The sequence below is a fragment of the Panicum virgatum genome, chromosome 4K (genome assembly GCF_016808335.1).
Source record: "Panicum virgatum strain AP13 chromosome 4K, P.virgatum_v5, whole genome shotgun sequence".
In the NCBI taxonomy this organism is placed as follows: Eukaryota; Viridiplantae; Streptophyta; class Magnoliopsida; order Poales; family Poaceae; genus Panicum; species Panicum virgatum.
The window spans coordinates 10,988,602-11,008,265 of NC_053139.1; the positions used below are offsets into that span (position 1 = coordinate 10,988,602).

General features: G+C 44.1%; 4 protein-coding genes across 4 annotated transcripts; 2 read left to right on the forward strand and 2 right to left on the reverse strand.

The window, feature by feature from the left end:
• Nucleotides 1–6,998: 6,998 nt before the first annotated feature.
• On the reverse strand, nt 6,999–12,475 carry LOC120705049 (protein FAM91A1-like). Its single transcript, XM_039989583.1, has 10 exons — nt 12,345–12,475; nt 11,755–11,872; nt 11,346–11,442; nt 10,807–10,913; nt 10,508–10,630; nt 10,169–10,322; nt 9,636–9,696; nt 9,150–9,514; nt 7,356–8,973; nt 6,999–7,242 (listed from the first exon to the last, which is right to left on the reverse strand). Exons 1-10 carry the CDS (start codon nt 12,473–12,475, stop codon nt 6,999–7,001), a joined length of 3,018 nt encoding a protein of 1,005 aa, XP_039845517.1.
• Nucleotides 12,476–15,415: 2,940 nt separating this feature from the next.
• Nucleotides 15,416–17,712, forward strand: LOC120703078 (ATP-dependent zinc metalloprotease FTSH 6, chloroplastic-like). The gene is made up of 2 exons (XM_039987085.1): nt 15,416–16,875; nt 16,999–17,712. The coding sequence occupies exon 1, from the start codon at nt 15,443–15,445 to the stop codon at nt 15,827–15,829; it is 387 nt and encodes a 128-aa protein (XP_039843019.1). The 5' UTR covers nt 15,416–15,442; the 3' UTR covers nt 15,830–16,875; nt 16,999–17,712.
• Nucleotides 15,939–17,733, forward strand: LOC120703077 (ATP-dependent zinc metalloprotease FTSH 6, chloroplastic). The gene is made up of 2 exons (XM_039987084.1): nt 15,939–16,875; nt 16,999–17,733. Exons 1-2 carry the CDS (start codon nt 15,974–15,976, stop codon nt 17,579–17,581), a joined length of 1,485 nt encoding a protein of 494 aa, XP_039843018.1. The 5' UTR covers nt 15,939–15,973; the 3' UTR covers nt 17,582–17,733.
• A 102-nt stretch (nt 17,734–17,835) lies between these two features.
• Nucleotides 17,836–18,984, reverse strand: LOC120701876 (protein RKD5-like). Its single transcript, XM_039985683.1, has 4 exons — nt 18,962–18,984; nt 18,726–18,868; nt 18,280–18,647; nt 17,836–18,145 (listed from the first exon to the last, which is right to left on the reverse strand). Exons 1-4 carry the CDS (start codon nt 18,982–18,984, stop codon nt 17,933–17,935), a joined length of 747 nt encoding a protein of 248 aa, XP_039841617.1. The 3' UTR covers nt 17,836–17,932.
• Between the last annotated feature and the right edge of the window lie 680 nt (nt 18,985–19,664).

Genomic DNA, 19,664 nt, shown 5'->3' on the forward strand with positions numbered 1-19,664 from the left:
CGACTTTTCACGTTAATTACAACACCTTTCCAGAAATCTGGGACATTGAGAAGCTGATTGCCATGTGCGTTCAGGAAGAAGAAAGGTTGGAAAACGCCAATGGTGGTGGTGAACTTGTCTTCCAAGTCCAGCACTAGAAGAAAAAGAACTCCTAAAAGAATTACCAGAACTATAAGAAGCCCTTCCCGCCAAGCAAGAATTAGCATGAAAGTGGTCCTTCCAAACCACCTCCACGTGAAAAAGATTGGTCAACATTCCCAGTTGCTAAAGACCAGTGCCTCCAATACAAGAAAAAAGGGCACTACAAGAGGGAATGCCCAGAATTTCTGATGGAGCTGTTAAAGAACGGTGAGGACACCATTACTTTTGTAGATGAATCCCTGTTTTTGAATTATGTTAAATCCACTTGGTAGATTGATTCTGGAGCAACTGCTCATGTTGCTAATTCATTACAGGGGACAAGTATGAGCCAGACCCTGCCAAGAGGAGGAAGAAGAATTAAAGTGGCCAACGGAGAAGAAGCTGAAGTTGAAGCCATCGCAGAATTTTATTTAAAATTAAATAATGGCTTTGTACTTCATTTGAAAGATGTTCTTTATGTACCTTCGTTAGTGTGTCTAAGTTGGATGATGATTTGATTACTTGTCATTTTGGAGATGGCAAGTGTGAGATACACTATAATAAAGAATGTATTGGTCTTGCCTTCCGACAAGACAAGTTGTACTTACTTTCATTATCTAAGAATGTTAATGTTGTAAGTTCTAAGAATGAGAATTCCTCCTCATGCGGGAATGGCACTAAGAAACGTAAAAGAATTGATGCAATCTCATCGAAATTATGGCACTGTCGTTTAGGCCATATTTCGAGGGGGAGAATAGAGCGCTTAGTAAAAGCATTAATTCTTCCACCGTTAGAATTTTCAGATTTAGAACAATGTATCGATTGCATTAAAGGAAAATACGTCAAGAATGTAAAGAAAGGCGCCAAACGAAGTGAGGGAATTTTAGAAAAAATCCACACAGATATTTGTGGACCGTTCCCTATCACTACTGTAGATGGCTATGATTCATTCATAACATTTACAGACGATTATTCGCATTATGGCTATATTTATCTAATAAAAGAACAATCAGAAGCATTGGATAAATTTAAAATATTTAAAGCAGAAGTAGAAAATCAACATGATTTAAAGATCAAGACTGTCAGATCCGACCGTGGGGGAGAATACTACGGTCGGCATACCCCGTATGGCCAAGTTCCTGGACCTTTTGTGAGGTTCCTACAGGAAAATGGCATAGTTGCCTAGTATTCCACACTGGGCGAGCCTCAGCAGAACAGAGTAGCTGAAAGAAGAAACCGTACCCTTATGGATATGGTAAGAAGCTTGATGAGCTACTCCACGCTACCGATTAACTTGTGGATGGAGGCGTTAAAAACCGCTATCTACATACTTAATCGCGTGCCAAGTAAATCTGTGCCGAAGACACCATATGAACTGTGGACAGGAGGAGAACCCTCGCTCAATCATTTTCGAGTGTGAGGTTGTCCGGCTGAGGCCAAAGTGTTTAATCCAAACATTGGGAAACTAGATCCCAAGACAGTCAGTTGCCATTTTATTGTCTATCCAAAAAAATCAAAAGGGTATCATTTTTACTACCCTAATAGACATACAAAATTCGTAGAAACAAGACACGCTGCCTTTCTAGAAGATCAGATGATTAGGGGGAGCATGGTAGCCAGAAAAATTGATCTTGAGGAGAAGCGGATATTCGTCCCTACTCCGATGACTCAAGAACCTTATTTCTGCTTACTTGTGGCTGTAGCACCAGCAGTACAGAGAACTGCGGTGCCAACGCCTATTGTTAGTTCTCCTAACGTGGCAGCAAATGAGAATGAGGATTTCATTCCTCATGCTCAACCAGAACCTGTTGCCACAGATGAGGGAGAGCAACAGCAGCCTCCTGGACCAGAAATACCAGTTGCAGTGGCCCCACAAAGGCCACAAAGAACTAGAAGACCTGCTATTTCTGACGATTATGAAGTCTATAATAGTGAATAAATACAAATTGAGGGTGATCCCACCTCATTTGAAGAAGCCATGAAAAGCACAAATTCATCCAAGTGGTTTGCAGCCATCGAAGATGAAATGAAATTAATGAGTACCAATAAAGTTTGGGACTTAGAAGAAATTCCCAAAGGAGCTAAAATAGTAGGCTGCAAGTGGGTCTACAAAACGAAGTGTGACTCCAAAAAGAATATAGAAAGATATAAGACACGACTCGTGGCAAATGGCTTCACACAGAGAGAAGGAATAGATTACAATGAGAGTTTTTCTCCGGTCTCATGTAAAGACTTTTTCAGAATAATAATGGCCTTAGTAGCTCATTATGACTTAGAATTACATCAGACGGATGTGAAGACGGCATTCCTAAATGGGGATCTATATGAAGACGTCTACATGGCACAACTAAAAGGTTTTGTTGTGGAAGGCCAAGAAAATTTAGGATGCCACCTAAAGAAATCAATTTATGGCTTAAAGCAAGCCTCAAGGCAGCGGTACTTGAAATTTGATGAAACAATCAGAAAGTTTGGATTTAAAGAAAATGAAGAGGACAATTGTATTTATGCAAAGTTTAGGAATGAGAGGTTTATCTTCCTTATCCTGTATGTGGATGACATTCTGCTAGCTAGTAGTGATGTTAATCTACTACTGGAGACTAAGAAATTTTTGTCCTCAAACTTTGATATGAAAGATCTTGGTGAAGCCTCATTCATTTTAGGAATCGAGATTCACCGAGATAGAAAAAAGGGGTATTAGGATTGTCGCAGAAAGCATACCTAGAAAAAGTATTAAAGAAATACGGTATGCATGCGAGCAAGCCCACACCTGCTCCAATAGTCAAGAGCGACAGTTTCGGGAAACATCAGTGTCCCAAGAATTAGTCTGAGCTCGAGCAAATGAAGGTAGTGCCTTATGCTTCAGCTGTCGGAAGCTTACAGTATCCACAAGTGTGCACTCGCCCTGACTTGAGTTTTGTTACCGGGGTACTTGGTAGATACCAAAGTAATCCTGGCATAGAGCACTGGAAGATAGTAAAGAAGGCTATACGCTATGTGAGGGTCACTACTGGCCTCATGCTAATGTACAGAAAATCAGAATCTCTAGAAATAGAAGGATATTCAGATTCAGACTTTGCAGGAGATGTAGATGACAGAAAATCCACGTTTGGATACATCTTCACTCTTGCAAAAGGAACAATATCGTGGAAGAGCTCTAAACAGTCAGTTACAACATCTTCCACGATGTATGCAGAATTTGTAGCATGTTATGAGGCCTCCGGGCAGATCACATGGCTTAAGAAATTCGTACCCGGTTTAAGAGTGGTCGACAGCATAGAAAAACCACTAAAGTTATACTGCGATAATGAACCAGCAGTATTTTATGCTCATAACAACAAGTCGAGTGGTGCTACCAAACACATCGACATAAAGTTTTATGTTGTTAAGGAGCAAGTCTAGGATCAAACAATTTGTTTAGAACATATCAGAACGAGCAACATGTTAGCGGATCCGCTTACAAAAGGCCTACTACCCAATGTGTTCAGAGAACACTTAGCCGGCATGGGTTTAAGGGAAAGCCTATGATTCCTGGACGAAGAATGGCCCAAAGAAAAGAATTTCGTTTCAGACCAGAAAGGTGATTGTGGCTGTTAATCTGACAGTAATAATTGTCATGACGAGGCACGCCCTATATACTGATCTGTGATGGGATGATTCAGATGAAGAACAAGAATGAGAAACAAGAAGAGATCAAGGGGGAGAATGTTGGAGTTGATCTCCAGGCCCGATCCAAAGATCGGGCCAGACTCCCTCTCCGCGCCCGACGCTGGTGGGCCCCCGTCGCCCGCGCTATATAGAAGAGGGGTGGGGCCCGGGGCGCGAGACACGAGATTCACCACCGCCAGAACCCACCCCACAGTCCCTACCGATCTAGGGTTAGCGCGAGGCCGACGGGAAGCTCCGCCGACGCAGCCACGACGTCTTCCTCCTCCAACCCCATCAACGGCCAGTGCCGGTGGAGGCCTGAAGGACGCCGGGATCTACGCTGTCCACCGCCGCCGCCGGATCCGTGCCTCGCTGATGCGGACTTTCTCGCCTCTATCCTCGACTCCATTGACGCGATGGCACCCGCCGGCACCAGCTCGTCCGCCCCGCCACCAACCGACGGTCTACTACACTCTACTCCTCTCTCTCTCTCTCTCTCTCTCTCTCTCTCTCTCTCTCTCTCTCTCTCTCTCTCTCTCTCTCTCTCTCTCTCTCTCTCTCTCTCTCTCTCTCTCTCGTACTAGATCTAGGATGAACACTTGATATCCTATTCAGAATGTGTTGTCCCCTACCCGATACTTATGCCTAGATGTGATCTTGTGTAGAACCCTAGAAATTTCGGAACTAACATTTTCCACTCATAAAAACATTAACCATAGTGTACCAAAAATGAACTAATTGTATTCCAATAAGAGCATATTTGGTTGCTAACTAGTTTTTGCCGCTGCATTAAGAAGGTACCCAATTTTAGCAGTTTTGTACACTTGTCTCACCAATTTGTGGCAATAAAAAATAGCCACCTATACTTGGGAAAGCTAGATGAAAATTTTGATTGCATGATAGATGAACAAGGATCTAATAATGTATTCAAATAAGTTATAGCAGTAATTAAACACTTGCCTAAGATTGGCAAATTACATTCAAAACAAACCCTAAGTAAGTATGAGTTGAGCACCTATTGTTAGGGCTGGACAAAATACTCGTAGCTCGTTAGCTTGCTCGGCTTGCAGGTGGCTCGGCTCGATACAATTTACTAACGAGCCAAAAATCATACTCGGCTCGTTAGTATAACAAGCTGGCTTGCGAGCTTATTGAGCTGCTCATTAGGAAGGAAGCCACAAGTGACAAGTTACTTTCCTGTGTGTTTTGGCAATATTTTGTGCTTGACATGATCTGCATTTATGCTTGTAGAGACTAATACTCATTATAATGTAATATCTTTACTATTATGGCTTGGAAGGCTGGAACTGGAAGTCTAGAACTAGCAGTAGCATAGCAGCTAGGAGTTGTGCACTAATTACTGGAACATGGAACAATATGATGTTAGCACTCACCACCTCTCCTTTTTCTATTTGATATAACATGAGGAGTAACTTCTAATGTAATTATCTATTTGTTAGATACTAATATCTATGCATATATATCTGAGCAATTGTCATTGCACTGGCTTATGAGCTAAACAAGCTAGCTTACGAGCTGGACTGAGCCGAGCCGAGCTGGCTTTTCTGCTCATCTATATATCTTATATAAGTGCAACCCACTAAGAGTCATTAATAGCTATTTCTCTCACATGTGGTGCAGCCACATCATCATTTTATTTCCACCATCGGATCTGAATGAAAACTCATATCCTGGCCGTCCGCAACCCACTAAGAGTTCTTACCTTTTTTACTTGGTTTTATTATTGCCACATGAATAATTTTTATGACGGAATTAGCAAAAAACAACAAAAAATAATGTAAGTGCTAACATCCCTCATTCATTTTTATCACACCCATTCCTAACACCCTATTATACTACAGTATTGCATATCACGATGGTGGAGAATCCATAACCCATTCAAAATATCTACATTCGTCCAATGAAACATAGGTACTAAAACCATTAAATAAAATATATTCTTTCCAATTATCAACATTTCACATAACCGAGTTTCTCACACTTAATTTTTTTTAAAATGCAGAAACTTCACTTATCCAAGAGACTCAATACAAAGTCCAATCTCTTGCTTCACAAAATGATGCAGATATTTCCATTTCCTTCTAGAATAAAATTAAAACATTCTTATCATAACTATTATGGTTCCTCTTTTTATCAGTTTCAGCAACTAGAACTTCTTATATGTACATCGACTTCGGTATTTAAGCATTTCTTGTATGCAACCATGTCATATATCTCTAATGCTAAAATTGACTGCAACTTTATAACTCTCCCTTTTCAGCAAACTCAACTTCAGTATTTTTGCTCTTAAATCCCACAGCAACACATAGGGTATTCAACTAATTGTCTTAACGAGTCGAGCCGAGCTAGCTCATTTAAATAATGAGCTGGAGCGAGTTGAGTCGAGCCAGCTCGTTATCCAGCCCTACTTATATTAACACTAGTTTACAATGATATTCGTTACGCATCTCCTTCTACTAAAGAAAAATATTGATTTACATTGTTTGGACTGATTTCTCTTGGCAAGGGGATGAAGCTAAAAGCTCTTTCCATTATCTAAGAAAACTAAAGAAAAATACTTACATAATACACAATTAGATAAAAACTTCACTCAAATATTGAATTTTAAATTGTCATGTATTGCTACATGGACCCCACTATAGCACACTTATAAAAAACAAGATTTGGGAACCCGTCTTAATGTCTTATGAACTATCTCCTTGGTGTTCATGCCACTCATACACCAGACCCCTATGGTTTCCGTGTGGCAAAATTGTTTATAAGGGAGCACTAGTTCCTTCATTACTCATTACTCTATTTCTTTCATTTTTAAAACATTATGCTACTAGATTCATCATGAAACAAATTACCATAATAAGTATCTCTTTTTGTTTGAAATAACATATTTTTATATATCTTGTTGGTCAAAATCGAAAAGATTTGGCTCTAGACAAACCTAAACGTAGCTATATTTTGGGATAAAAAGGAGTATGATGGTATAAATTCTAAGAATAGATAGCTATATTCATAACTCATCAATATTCTGCATTTTGCCAAAATGATTGTCCCTAGACAAGGCATCTAGTGCCAAAATGTCTTCCCGGCAAGCTTTAAAAATATCACCTTTTTAGAACCTCCCATTCAAGAATTAGTTCTACACATGTCAATAGAAAGAAGACAATGATATGCACTACTGGACTACATCATCTAAAAAAAATGCTCAAGTTGACTTGTCATTTCATGGCCAATGATGTGGATGACGCCTCAGCTATTAGTGAGAGAGGTTGGCGAGCTTGAAGGCAAGCAACAATGTCAAAAGGGTGCAATTCTGCTCCATCAAATATCAGATTAACTCCTGGTAGGGCCACATCCTTGGTGTTTGCATCATCATGATCTGATTTTGCAGCAGGTGTGGATGGTTGTTCTTCAGTGACGGATCTTGTTGCAGCCTCATATACGGGAGTGAGTGCGTATGACCTATCAAAATTTGAATGGATGACAACATGTCAATTAAAAATAGGATTGCATGAATCTTAGTGAAAATTATAGAACAAAGCTTCCTGATGTTCTTCAGTCCCATAAGATGGTACCTGAGGATGCTGCCATCAAAGCTCAAAACTTCAGTGAAACATTTTTGGCGTTTTGTGGGTTTAGCTCTATCATGTTCAGATGGGGAACCAGGATGAGTGGGCGATGGTGGATCATGGAATGGACTCCATTTACTGCTAACAATTTTCACAAGTTTGCGCGGCGAGTTGTTTTTTGAGCCTCCCCGCTGATTGAATAGTCTTGCTGTTGGACCAGTTGCTTGATACTCGGTGCATAGTTCTCTTAGCGTCTTTCTCACATTCTGCATTATCTCATAATATTCTGTGATATCTTCTTTTTGAAGCATTTTTGACTCAACAACCCTTTCACATATTTTTTCACATAACTTTGGATTGAACAAAGGGATACCAAATTCTATGCTCAAGGGTATCCATTCGTAACTTTCATTCTCAGGAGTTTCACTGGATTCATTATCCCTATGAAGCCTTACTAAATGAAGATAACCAACTATACTCAAATCAACCTTATTGGATAGATCATCCAATAATAAAATCAAATTTGATACTTGTTTCTTAGGCAAGTCATCGCCTGCTATAGTGGATGAAATTGACCCATCAGCATTTTTCAATGGCAACGGGATATCCATGGTGATAATATTTCCTGTTTCATCAAGATCGTCTAGGCTTAGTGGTTGCACTATCACAGCAGAATATTTTGTCATTGAGTTCAAGTAATGCAATAGAAGATTTCCTTTCACTAAGTTCCCTTCAAACTTTCCACCTAGTCCACCCACCACAGATTGATCCCAAGACCATATCAGTGCCTTCTCACAGCTGGCTAATGGTTCGGGCAACAACCTCAATCGTTGCCCCTTCATAAAAACAACTGATATTGGGCCACAACTCCCTGATGTATACAATGCCAATTTCATCCATGGTGTCATTGATGAGTAAGAAGGTGGACCAAAATGTACCAGACCATTCGGACATGGTAGAAATGCTGAATATGGAAGAGGAATCATAGACACTATCATATCATAGTCTCTAGAAAGTAGTCTTTCTAGTGTTGATGGGGCTAGAGAAGCTAAACTCTCGCAACGAAGAATATTGACTCGATAACTTCTTTTACTCTTCAACAAAGAGCAGCAACTAGTTGAACCATCAAACTTTGTAGCATGACTGTTATCAAACTCATATTTACATGTACTTTCCTTACCTTCAGATACAATAGTTGAGGGTGATGACACCTTCCAATCTGCAGTTTTGGAGTCTCCCTTTTGTTGATCTTGTTGTGATAATTCATCATGTTGACCTCCACTAGAAGGCTGTGAAATTTTAATTGCACTTTCATTTTTCTCAACAACATTATCAACATCATTTTCTTGGTTTTCCTTAGTAGAATGGATATCTAAATCAACATGCCCGGAGTACTTCTGATTATTTACTTCACTATTCTTATCACTTGTTTCATTTGGTGAAGTTCCGCCAGATAGCAAACACTCAAGGAAGCATCGAAGACTAAAAGCATGATTTGCAAATTCCTGTAACACACCCTCAAAGTGTTTCCCCTCTAAACTAGCTAAATCAACGCATAACTCTGCAATGCAAGAATCACCAAGCTTTCCTGCCTCATATAGTGTTACGGCGTGCGATTTTAAACCTGGAACAGATTTAAAATGAATTAGTTGAATTTTCACTTTATAGAAAATATCATCAAAGAGAAAAGATAATTTTAATGTCAATTAGAATATTAGGGTATAGCTAATTTAGGAGCAGCCCTATTGATTAATTTTTTTAAAAAAAGTAAAAGATCTAAGAAACAAAAAAGAATTTAACCTGGAGAGAGTGAACCCATCATCAAGTATGAAGTCACATTAGCATCCACAATGAAGCCCACGTAAGCTGTTTCAGAGTTTTTCTTGTTTCCATCAGAATCAGAACTAAGCAACTCATGACCATACTTTTCGGAGGCTGTACTCATACGTGAACCTTCATCATCATCTATAAGGATATTACTAGTCAATGTAGAATTGCTTGAGTCTCTAAGAACAGAGTCAGTATCCAAAAGCTTTACAGCCCAACCCAATCGACAGGCAAATGATGCAGCCGCTTGGAGTTGATAAAGGTCAGCTTGTAAAGTTGTAGCCAATTCAGCGACTGTCGAATTTTCACTTGATACAACAAATACAGCATATAGCAACCTGCAATATAAAGATAGTAAACTAATTTTAGCATCTATAAAAAATCTAGAAATTAACTGTAGTTGAACAAATAATGCAGCCATTACTGTTTCATAGAAGATGACTGAACGAAACTACTCACTCTTCAATTGGATCTTCGTATGACTGGTCCTTGTTTGAAACAAAACCTTCAAGCCTAGAAACTGAAGAGATTGTACAAATTCAAAAATGAAGCATCACCGAAAAGAATGCACAATAAAATAAATTAGGTAGTTAAGTATGCTAAAATATTCTCTTTTGAGAAAATAAGAAATAATCAAGGTTCTCTTTGACATTGTCTTCATTGCAACCAAAAGTTGACATGACGCAAATGTAAATGAATATGGGCCTACATGACAATGATTTTAAAATAATCCCAAATTCAAAATTGAAACATAACTAAACATATTGCATACTAAAATATATTAACTTATGGATTTTATGCTAAAATATTTTTTTGGAGAAAATAAGAAAGATTCAAGCTTCTTTTTGACATTATCTTTATTGCCACAAAAAGTTGACATGAGGCAACTATGAATAGAATATAGGCCTATGTGATAATAATTTTAAAAATGATCCCAAACAAATGAAACCATATATAAATAAACAATGACACAACTTGCTCAGGTTGCATACCTCTAAAACGATCATCAGGATAAACAGGGACATCAAAGTATACCATCCCTCTCCTGTAAAGACCCCTTATAACATTTGGATCAAATAGGACATATGAATTGACTTCTTCCTTACAAATTTTATCTATTGCTGATGTCTCATCTTCTGAAAGCTTCTACAGTAAAGTAACAAATCAATTCCCAGAATACAAAACACTGATGTATTAATTCCTCCCACTGAGAACAAACAACTTCAAGTAAACTAATGTATACTAACATGATAAAAATGGTAGCAATATATTATTCAGTCAAACTGCATTGTCACAATAAGTGAATAAATAGGAAAGATCACCGATCTAACCTTAAATTCTTCCAATGTAAAGTTAACAAATCGAACACCCCACCATGGTTCTATCGCTAGATCTGCAGGTTCTGTAGGCAACAACTCTTTCGCAATTGATTTGTTCAGCTTCCACATTATCTTCTGAAATATAAAAAAATAAAAAATTATTTTGTAACAGAAGAAATATGGACATTTATTTTTATTATGTGGCCAATATTAACCTTATTGTCCATTCCTATATCATAGGAGCACGATTACACATGCATTATAACAGAAACAACAATGTTAATGAAAGGCAAGTTGTAATTGATAAATACCTTTGATCTGCACTTATTCATGATATCAATAAACTCATTTCTTCCTATACCAGTAATCCTTAAAGCATCTGCAGCACTGAAGTTTGGTATACTATCGTATGGTTGCTCTGCCAATATTATAAATAAGTTAAAACCAAAAAACAATTATTTGAGCATAAAAAAGTTAGTTTGCTAAATGATAATATGTACATTAGCACAAAGAACATAAAATAATGTAACATAACAATAATTACATATCATTGAAGTGATTAACAAAATTAAAGATTCATATCATCAAAATTCGAATCAAATTTCTCAGATTTTTTAGATTAGAAAATATCAATTACAATGGGGGCATACAAGAGAAAAATCTTATTAGCTGGAAGCACAAATTATGTTGATTCTTGAAGAAAAGGCATTCACATGTTTTATCATTCGTGCATAGAATTTCATGGTGAAAACTTTTGAAACAACTCAATCAAGTCTAATGGCATGATGGTAGGAGAGATAATCATGTGGAGTGTGCTGTCATAAAATGCTTTCCATTAACAAGTGGTTACCATTCTTCATAGCTTCAAAAAGGATATCACAATAATATTTGAAGGGTGATATCCTCATTACTCGGCATGTAAAATCTGCAAGATGGTATGGATATAACTGCAGAATTCGGTTGTAAGGCAGTTAGACAGTTGTAGAGCACCAAGAGTGACAATATTATAACTTGGTAAAACATGAAAAAAATGCGAGCAAGAAAAAAAAACTAAGACATAAACTGGTGGAAACATATATCTGAAGATGCATTCAATGAAATAGTTGTGTTTCACACTTAGCTTGGAATTGTGAAAAGAAGTACAACAGTAAAAAATTCCTTTTGAAACTTGGTCACGAGCTCTGCTATTTGGTAAAAGTTTTACAACCACTCTAACAATTGTTGAGGAAATAAGTCAGAATAAAATCTAGGCAACATACTGCAAGATTTTTGCGGAGATAGCGCATCATATCCTCATAGTACTCTCCTTCTTTGCATACTTTTCGTACAAAACAGGAGTTCCATGGCAAGCGTTTACGTATGCAATAATCCACAATCCTGTGGTCAATGTTTGTATGAACCAAAACATTAGAATTGTGATAGATATGATATTGTTCAATCAAACAGTTGCTCATTCTGTAGAAGAGTTACTAGGTTTAAGTATTTTAACAAGGTCCCCTAGTATGATTTTAGTATCCATGAGACTACGGTTGAGATATTGATCTTTTTATATTCCATCATGTTGATTGTCTTCTAGTGTTTTTAGGATGAAAGGGGTTTTTAAACATGCATATGGTAATTCTAATTTAGGTTCGTTTGCATGGCAACACAATTCTTGCCACTCGCAAGTCGGCTATTAAAACATAAGCCTAACATAATTATAAATAAGACTAACATTAGCATAATTTTCAGACAAGATCCACATTTCATCACATAAGTGCACAAATCCCCCACGCTTTGTACTAGCAAAATCACATTGGATTTAATTTATTATTTGATTGCTTGTTTCTGATCTCATGCAAGAATATACCTGCGATGCCATTCCTCCTTGGTGACGAGCATGGCCTGGATGCGCTTGGGAAGGGCCTCCCACGGTGACTCCTCCCTGATGGCCTTGACCATCATTTGCTCCTCCACCGTCGCCGCCATTTGCCGCTGCATCCTCTTCCCCTCTCCTCTGTCCTGATCTTCTTTTCCTTTAGATCAATGGGAGCGGCTGTCTCGGATCCTGCCCAATTCTAATGCCGAGCGGCGGCGGGGAGGGGGGGGGGGGGGGGGGTGGGATGGCACAACAGGTGGTTGCATGATCTGTGTTGCCCATGACCCACGAGTTCCTAGGGAAACTATAACTATAACCATTACATGCACAAACATGCATGGACTGGTCCAAGCGCTTGCTTAAAAAAGCAGAACGATATTTCAAAGCAAAACTAGGTATCTAAATTTAATATTGAACCTACAATGTTACAACATTTTATCAAAATATACTTTTGTAAAGATAGAACAATTTTTAATATGAGGCTGAAATAATTGTTGAATTTTAACAAAATATTCTAGAATAATTTCACCCAAACATATCAAGTGTAGTTTGGTTTGAAGATATCACTGTAAGAATACAAAATTGAGTTCAAAATTTAGTTTAGGTTCTTGAATCGGAAACTATATTTTCTAAAAAAATGCATCAATTCTTTTTATTTCTTTGACGCTTCTTGGTCCTATGGACATGGATATGCTACACGTCTCCTTATATGATGTGACAAGTTCTGGTCCCATGTAGTAAAAAATAGCCTGAGCTCCTGTATGCATATATGAGTCATGTCTTTCTCCAAGTCATATTTTTCACCGTTTGCCAATGGCGCATGAGCAGCACCCAATTGCAAGGAAAGACAAATCAGAAACATAAACTTTCACGATGCCAAATAGACAAGTACCGTAAATTTTCATAGCAAATACTTATGAATCCGTTAATTCAACATTGCACCATGTGACATACCAGTCCAGGATTTAATAGGATTAATATGATACTCATAGCAACAAATTGTAATTTTTTTTCGAAAGCTGATCTCCAAAGAAAACTCTAAGCTTAAGCGTGCTTTTGTGCACGAGTGAGGACAGAGTATGCAAAAAAGACTTGTATTTATCTGTACGGACAGCCTATCCTAGATACGTTGTCAGATGTAACTCATCCATATTTTAATTTCCCACGCCTTATACATATGCTTACGACAACATTTTCTTGCAACTGTTTCAACGATCCACGAACTATAATTTAACATTCGAATAGGCTAATTCAACATTTTACGAGGGTCATATATTCATTTATAGTTGGCTTCGAGATGAGGTATTTATTTATGTTTGGGTTGGTGCTCCACCTCATCTGGTGTGGCATGGATCTCAAATATTGAAAGTTTTATAAGAAAAATAATTCCGGAAGCTATATTAATATTATGTTCCCCGGCTATGGAGAGTATAGGGGTAGAATTAACGTACGTGTGTTCATAGAGGTGTGAGTATACGTATGTTGTTGTGAATGTTTGAGTTGTACCGTGTAATCTAAAAAAATATGAGATTATATTAGGCTGCTTGACCAAGGCCGAGATAATTTGCCACTGCAGGCCCAGTCTGCTACCATGCTTAGGATGGGCCGAAGCCCGACCATTTCCACCGTTGAAAGCCCCTGTCCACGCCAGACGCCACCACGGACTTCTTGTACACGTGAGCCGGCGAACGCGAGCCACGAGATGTATGTTTTCGCTTTTCTCCACTATGTTTTTCTGATAATCAGGATTCTAAGATAAGCCAATTATCTAGAGAATCGGCTGTCTGGATAAACTAGATGTTTGGCAATTCTGATTATTTTGAGTTGATTCTCTGAGATGAGTGGTAAAATGTTTGAAATGCCCTTGAGGCTGATGATATTTTTTTTGCTGAGTACGAGTAAAATTCAATAATTTTTATTTTTTTGAGTATTTTTACTATATAATTATTATCAGATCAAATAAATTAATATCACAAATATACCAATAGATGTACCAGCACTAATTTGTAAAGTACAACTACATAAATGATGGATATATATTTCTTCTATTTTTTCATACTCCCTCTCCTTATCTGTTGCTACTCTCTCTTTATCTCTTCGCCAATCTCACGCATCACGCAGGGAGCTCGCACTTCCGCCTACCGTGGAGCTCTGGCGCCAGTGAGGGCCCTGGACAGCGGCAGCACCCGCTCGACTTGCTCCTGCACCCGCTCGACGGCCTCGGCCGCCCGCCTCCTGCTGTCGACGGCCTCCTCCGCACGCGCTGGAGGTGCAGCCTCCGCCTCAGCTCGCCCAGTGCCCCCGCCTACCGCAGGCGCTGGTCCGCGCGCCGGCTTGAGGTCTGGCTCGAGGTCCTCGAACTCCGCCGGCTCGAGGCGGCGCGACAGCAGGGCGCGGCAGCAGCAATGGAGGCGACAGGCCGAGGACGAGGGGCTCTACATGGTGCGCGGGACGAGCAGGACACGGGAGCTCCGGCCTCCCGTCTTCGACGGGGGAGGAGGGGTATCTGGGGGAATCCTTCCGCTTACCTGGTAAGCGAGTCTCACGATGCTTCTGCAGGAATCGGCCCGCACGTTGTGCTGGGACTTCCGTGGGAATTGGCGGCAGGCAGAATCGAGAATTAAGCAACCCGTTTGGGTGGGATTTTCGATTTTTTCCGTCCATAATCGGATTAAAAGCGGAAACAAACACGTCCGTAATTGGCCGCCCGGATTGCGCCCCGGCCACGGCGGGGGCGGTGTCTAGTCTATCCGGCGGCGGCTTCCAGAATCTGCGCGAAGGGGAACCGGACAAACCCGCCGCCGTCGTCCACCAACTCACGAAACTACGGGAAGAAACCCATCTCCGATCGCCGTGACATCCTTGGCAGACATGGCCGAGCGAGCGAACAACCCATGTCCGTGTCCATGTCCATCGCGCCGCGACGTGAAGCTAGCTATTTAAACCGGGGCCTGCCATCCCGTTCCCTCCAATTTCCCGAGGACTGACCACGCAACAGTACTCAGTAGGGCCGTGAAGTTTCGATCGCAGGAGCAGCGGCCTGAAGCTTTGATCTCACGAGGAGCACGGTGGCGTGTAGGCAGCTGCCGATGTCGCCGACGACGGCCATGTCGCTGACCACGACGAGCCGCCTGCCCATCTGCCGGGCGCATCAGGACGCGTCCAGCAAGCAGCAGGGGCTCAGCAGGAGGAGGGTGCTGCAGTCCGCGGGGCTGGGCCTCGGGCTGGGCCTCGCCGCGGCGAGACCGGCCGGGCGGGTGCGGGCCGAGACGGCGGCGGCGCCCGCGCCGGCGCCGGAGGACGCGACGTCGAACCGGATGTCCTACTCGCGGTTCCTGGACTACCTCGACGCCGGCGCGGTGCGGAAGGTGGACCTCTTCGAGAACGGCGCGGTGGCCGTCGTGGAGCTGGACGACCCGGCGCTGGCGTCCAGGACGCGCCGCGTGCGGGTGCAGCTCCCGGGCCTCCCCATGTAGCTGCTGCGGAAGCTGCGGGACAGGGGGGTCGACCTTGCCGCGCACCCCGTGGAGCCCGACCCCGGGCTCGTGCTCCTCGACCTCCTCCTCAACTTCGGCTTCCCGCTCCTCTTCATCGCCACGCTGATCTGGAGGTCGGTCACCATGAACAACCCCGGCGCCGGCCCCAGCCTGCCGTTCGGGCTCGGCAGGTCCAGGGCCAAGTTTCAGATGGAGCCCAACACGGGGATCACGTTCGACGACGTCGCCGGCGTGGACGAGGCCAAGCAGGACTTCCAGGAGATCGTCCAGTTCCTCAGGTCGCCGGAGAAGTTCGCGGCGGTGGGGGCGAGGATCCCCAAGGGCGTGCTGCTGGTGGGCCCGCCGGGGACGGGGAAGACGCTGCTGGCTAAGGCCATCGCGGGGGAGGCCGGCGTGCCCTTCTTCTCGCTGTCGGGGTCCGAGTTCATCGAGATGTTCGTCGGCGTGGGCGCGTCGCGGGTGCGGGACCTCTTCGACAGGGCCAAGGCCAGCGCGCCGTGCCTCGTCTTCATCGACGAGATCGACGCCGTCGGCCGCCGCCGCGGAACGGGCATCGGCGGCGGGAACGACGAGAGGGAGCAGACGCTGAACCAGCTGCTTACGGAGATGGACGGGTTCGGCGGCGAGAGCGGCGTCCTCGTGATCGGCGCCACCAACCGGCCGGAGATCCTCGACGACGCGCTGCTCCGCCCGGGCCGCTTCGACCGGAGGGTCGGCGTCGGGCTCCCCGACGTGCGCGGCCGGGAGGAGATCCTCCGGTTTCACAGCTCCAACAAGAGGCTGGACCCCGACGTGTCGCTCGGCGTGGTGGCCATGCGCACCCCCGGGTTCAGCGGCGCCGACCTCGCCAACCTCATGAACGAGGCCGCCATACTCGCCGGCCGCCGCGGCAAGGACCGCATCACCGTCAAGGAGATCGACGACTCCATCGACCGCATCGTCGCCGGCCTCGAGGGCACCACCATGACCGACGGCAAGACCAAGATGCTCGTCGCCTACCACGAGATCGGCCACGCCGTCTGCGCGTAAGCAAGCATACTAATCTATCGATCTACCTGTGCATTCCTTCCATTCTGATGCTCCATCGCCATGATCGATCGCATCGAGTGCTGACCGATCGAGCTGTGCTCTCTGCACGGATGATGCAGGACGCTGACGGCGGGGCACGACGCGGTGCAGAAGGTGACGCTGATCCCGCGAGGCCAGGCGCGCGGGCTGACATGGTTCCTGCCGGGGGAGGACCCGACGCTGGTGTCCAGGCAGCAGATCCTGGCGCGCATCGTGGGCGGGCTCGGCGGGCGCGCCGCCGAGGAGGTGATCTTCGGCGAGCCCGAGGTGACGACGGGGGCTGCGGGCGACCTGCAGCAGGTGACGCAGGTGGCGCGGCAGATGGTGACCACGTTCGGGATGTCGGAGATCGGGCCGTGGGCGCTCATCGAGCCGGCCGCGCAGAGCGGCGACGTCGTGCTCCGGATGCTGGCCCGGAACTCCATGTCCGAGAGGCTCGCCGCCGACATCGACGCCGCCGTGAAGCGCATCGTCGACCGGGCGTACGAGGTCGCCAAGGAGCACGTCAGGAGGAACCGCGCGGCCATCGACCACCTGGTGGACGTGCTCTTGGAGAAGGAGACGCTCTCCGGCGACGAGTTCCGGGCCATCTTGTCCGAGTACGTGGACATCGGCAAGGAGCAGAGGGAGACGGCGGCCAGGACAGAGCTGGTCACCGCTTGAAGCTTACTACACTTCTCTTTCTGTAGTGTAGAAAACTAGAATACAGCAGTAGCATAGCGCAGTGTAATTACGCAATGTGATGATGTACTTAAAACAGTTGATGCAAGGTAGTAAACTCTTTTTTCACGCAACAAGAACTGTTAATTGTTAAACGCCACCTCTGAAACAAAGGAACTCCACAGGAATCTAGTAGACATTCACCATGAAATGTTCTCGTGTTCCGAAGGGAACTAATCTTACATTGACCATGAAAGGAAGACGTAGGATAATTAAGCTGAAATCCCGTCATGACGGCATGAAACTTGCAAAAGGACCTCATCACTTGTACATAGTATTTGCTGTTGGTTTGGATCAGTACTTGGGGGTTATTCTTCTTGGTGCCTCCCCAGCTTCGAGAGCCAAGAGCCGCCTCTTCTTGTAGTTGGCCTTGAAGCAGGCCTGCCGGAGCCTCTTCGTCTTCTCCTCGAGCTGGACGTACGGCCTCTGCTCCAGGAGCTGCTTCTCCTGCTGCAGCATCTCCACCACCGCCCGCAGCTGCTCCTCCCCGGTCGCCTTGCCGGCCTCCTGCAGGACCTGCGCCGCCATCAACCCATCTCGTAGCTCAGAGCGCCGATCGAAAATGGCACAATTCTATCTGACGCACACAAAAAAAGAGCATTGCAAATTGAAACTGTGGAGAATTGACATTGGTTGGGGACCTGGACATTGTTGATGAGGGACTGCAAGCTCTTCATCTTGCGGTGCGGCCACCTGGGGATGCCGAGCTCCCGGCACCGCTTCTTGAGGAGGGTGAGGCCGACGTTGAGCTCCCGCGCCGCCTGCATGATCGGCATGTAGAAGTACTGCGACACGAGCTCGAACGTCAGGGCCGTCTCCTCCGGCGGCCTCGCCCGCCGGCACGCTCTGGCGACCTCGGCGCCGGGGTCGGAGCCGGAGGACACTTCCTTCTCCTCGCCGTAGCAGAGCAGCGGCAACCTCTTGTGGCCGTCCTCCGCCTTGCAGCCAGCTCGCTCCATCTCGTCCCAGTGCTTCAGCACGTCGTCCTTGAAGATGGCGTCGAGCTCATCTGCTTCCCCACGAGAAATACTATGAGCAGCGCTACGAATCTGAATCCCAGAACGAAAAAAAAGAGGAAGAAGTGTACCTTGCAGAATGTTGCTGGGGGTGATGATGGTCGAGTAGGATGGCTGGAAGTGCAAGCTCGGGAAGGAGAGGCTGGAGAAGAGCGCGTCCTCTTCGAGCAGGTCGCTACCAGCCCAAGCACTTGTCCAGTAAGGCAACAGGCAGCTGCTGCAGAGGAAGCTACCAGTACACTAACACATTCTGTGCAGCCAAGAAGAAAGGGTAAAAATGAGCAGAAAGAAAGAGCAGCGAGTTTACCTCTCTTCATGGTTGGCCTCCATCCTTCCGGGAGATGCTGGGACTGCTTGCAGGCCAGCAATATATGGAGAAGGTGGGAGGGAAATGCATTGCGGCCCATAAACCCTGAGATCATTGGGCGAATTGGAAACGGACTTTTAACACCACGCGAGGAGTTAATGCTAGGGGTGGTGGATTGGGAGTTACAGAGATAATTAGTTCTTGGTAATTGCAGAGCATGCCTTTGGGGGCTCGTGCATTAAGAGGAGCACGCACAGTAGTGGCCAATCAAAGCCTTTTCGGCTAGATTCAGTTCAAGATTTCGTTTCTACTTGCATGAGGGGATGTGGAGCAGTGCACTACTCGGCTTTCACCATCTATCCGTGGCATTTTTCTACTGGGAATTGCTGCTAGGATTCTAAAATTTATCCTATAGTAGATCGTTTTGAAGATATACACAATTAAAATGTTCCTTTCTTGGATGTCCATGGCACGATTTTCAGTTTTTTTTCCCGAGCATGTTTTTGGGTTTATGGGGTTTGGGAGGCTAAGGTTTTTTACTTAGTCATAAAATGCTTTAAGAACTGATCATGCTAGCAATAATGATCATGCGCAGAGAATCATTTATCCAATTAATCCCTGTGCATGATAGAGAGTAGTTATGATTTTAGCCATTGGATTTTAAGTTGTTTTTTAAAATAATGGGAACCAAATAATGGGAACC

Excerpts from the sequence above, each read along its gene's own strand:
- LOC120703077 (XM_039987084.1), top strand. The coding sequence starts at position 15,974 with ATGAACAACCCCGGCGCCGGCCCCAGCCTGCCGTTCGGGCTCGGCAGG. Across the intron at positions 16,876-16,998 it reads ATCGGCCACGCCGTCTGCGC|GACGCTGACGGCGGGGCACG; the intron begins GTAAGCAAGCAT and ends CGGATGATGCAG.
- LOC120703078 (XM_039987085.1), top strand. The coding sequence starts at position 15,443 with ATGTCGCCGACGACGGCCATGTCGCTGACCACGACGAGCCGCCTGCCC.
- LOC120705049 (XM_039989583.1), bottom strand. The coding sequence starts at position 12,475 with ATGCAGCGGCAAATGGCGGCGACGGTGGAGGAGCAAATGATGGTCAAG. Across the intron at positions 10,323-10,507 it reads TTACATTGGAAGAATTTAAG|AAGCTTTCAGAAGATGAGAC; the intron begins GTTAGATCGGTG and ends ACTTTACTGTAG. Across the intron at positions 7,243-7,355 it reads TTTGATGGCAGCATCCTCAG|GTCATACGCACTCACTCCCG; the intron begins GTACCATCTTAT and ends AAATTTTGATAG.
- LOC120701876 (XM_039985683.1), bottom strand. The coding sequence starts at position 18,984 with ATGGAGGCCAACCATGAAGAGAG. Across the intron at positions 18,869-18,961 it reads GAGGCCAACCATGAAGAGAG|CTGCCTGTTGCCTTACTGGA; the intron begins GTAAACTCGCTG and ends CCTCTGCAGCAG. Across the intron at positions 18,648-18,725 it reads CCCCAGCAACATTCTGCAAG|ATGAGCTCGACGCCATCTTC; the intron begins GTACACTTCTTC and ends GTGGGGAAGCAG.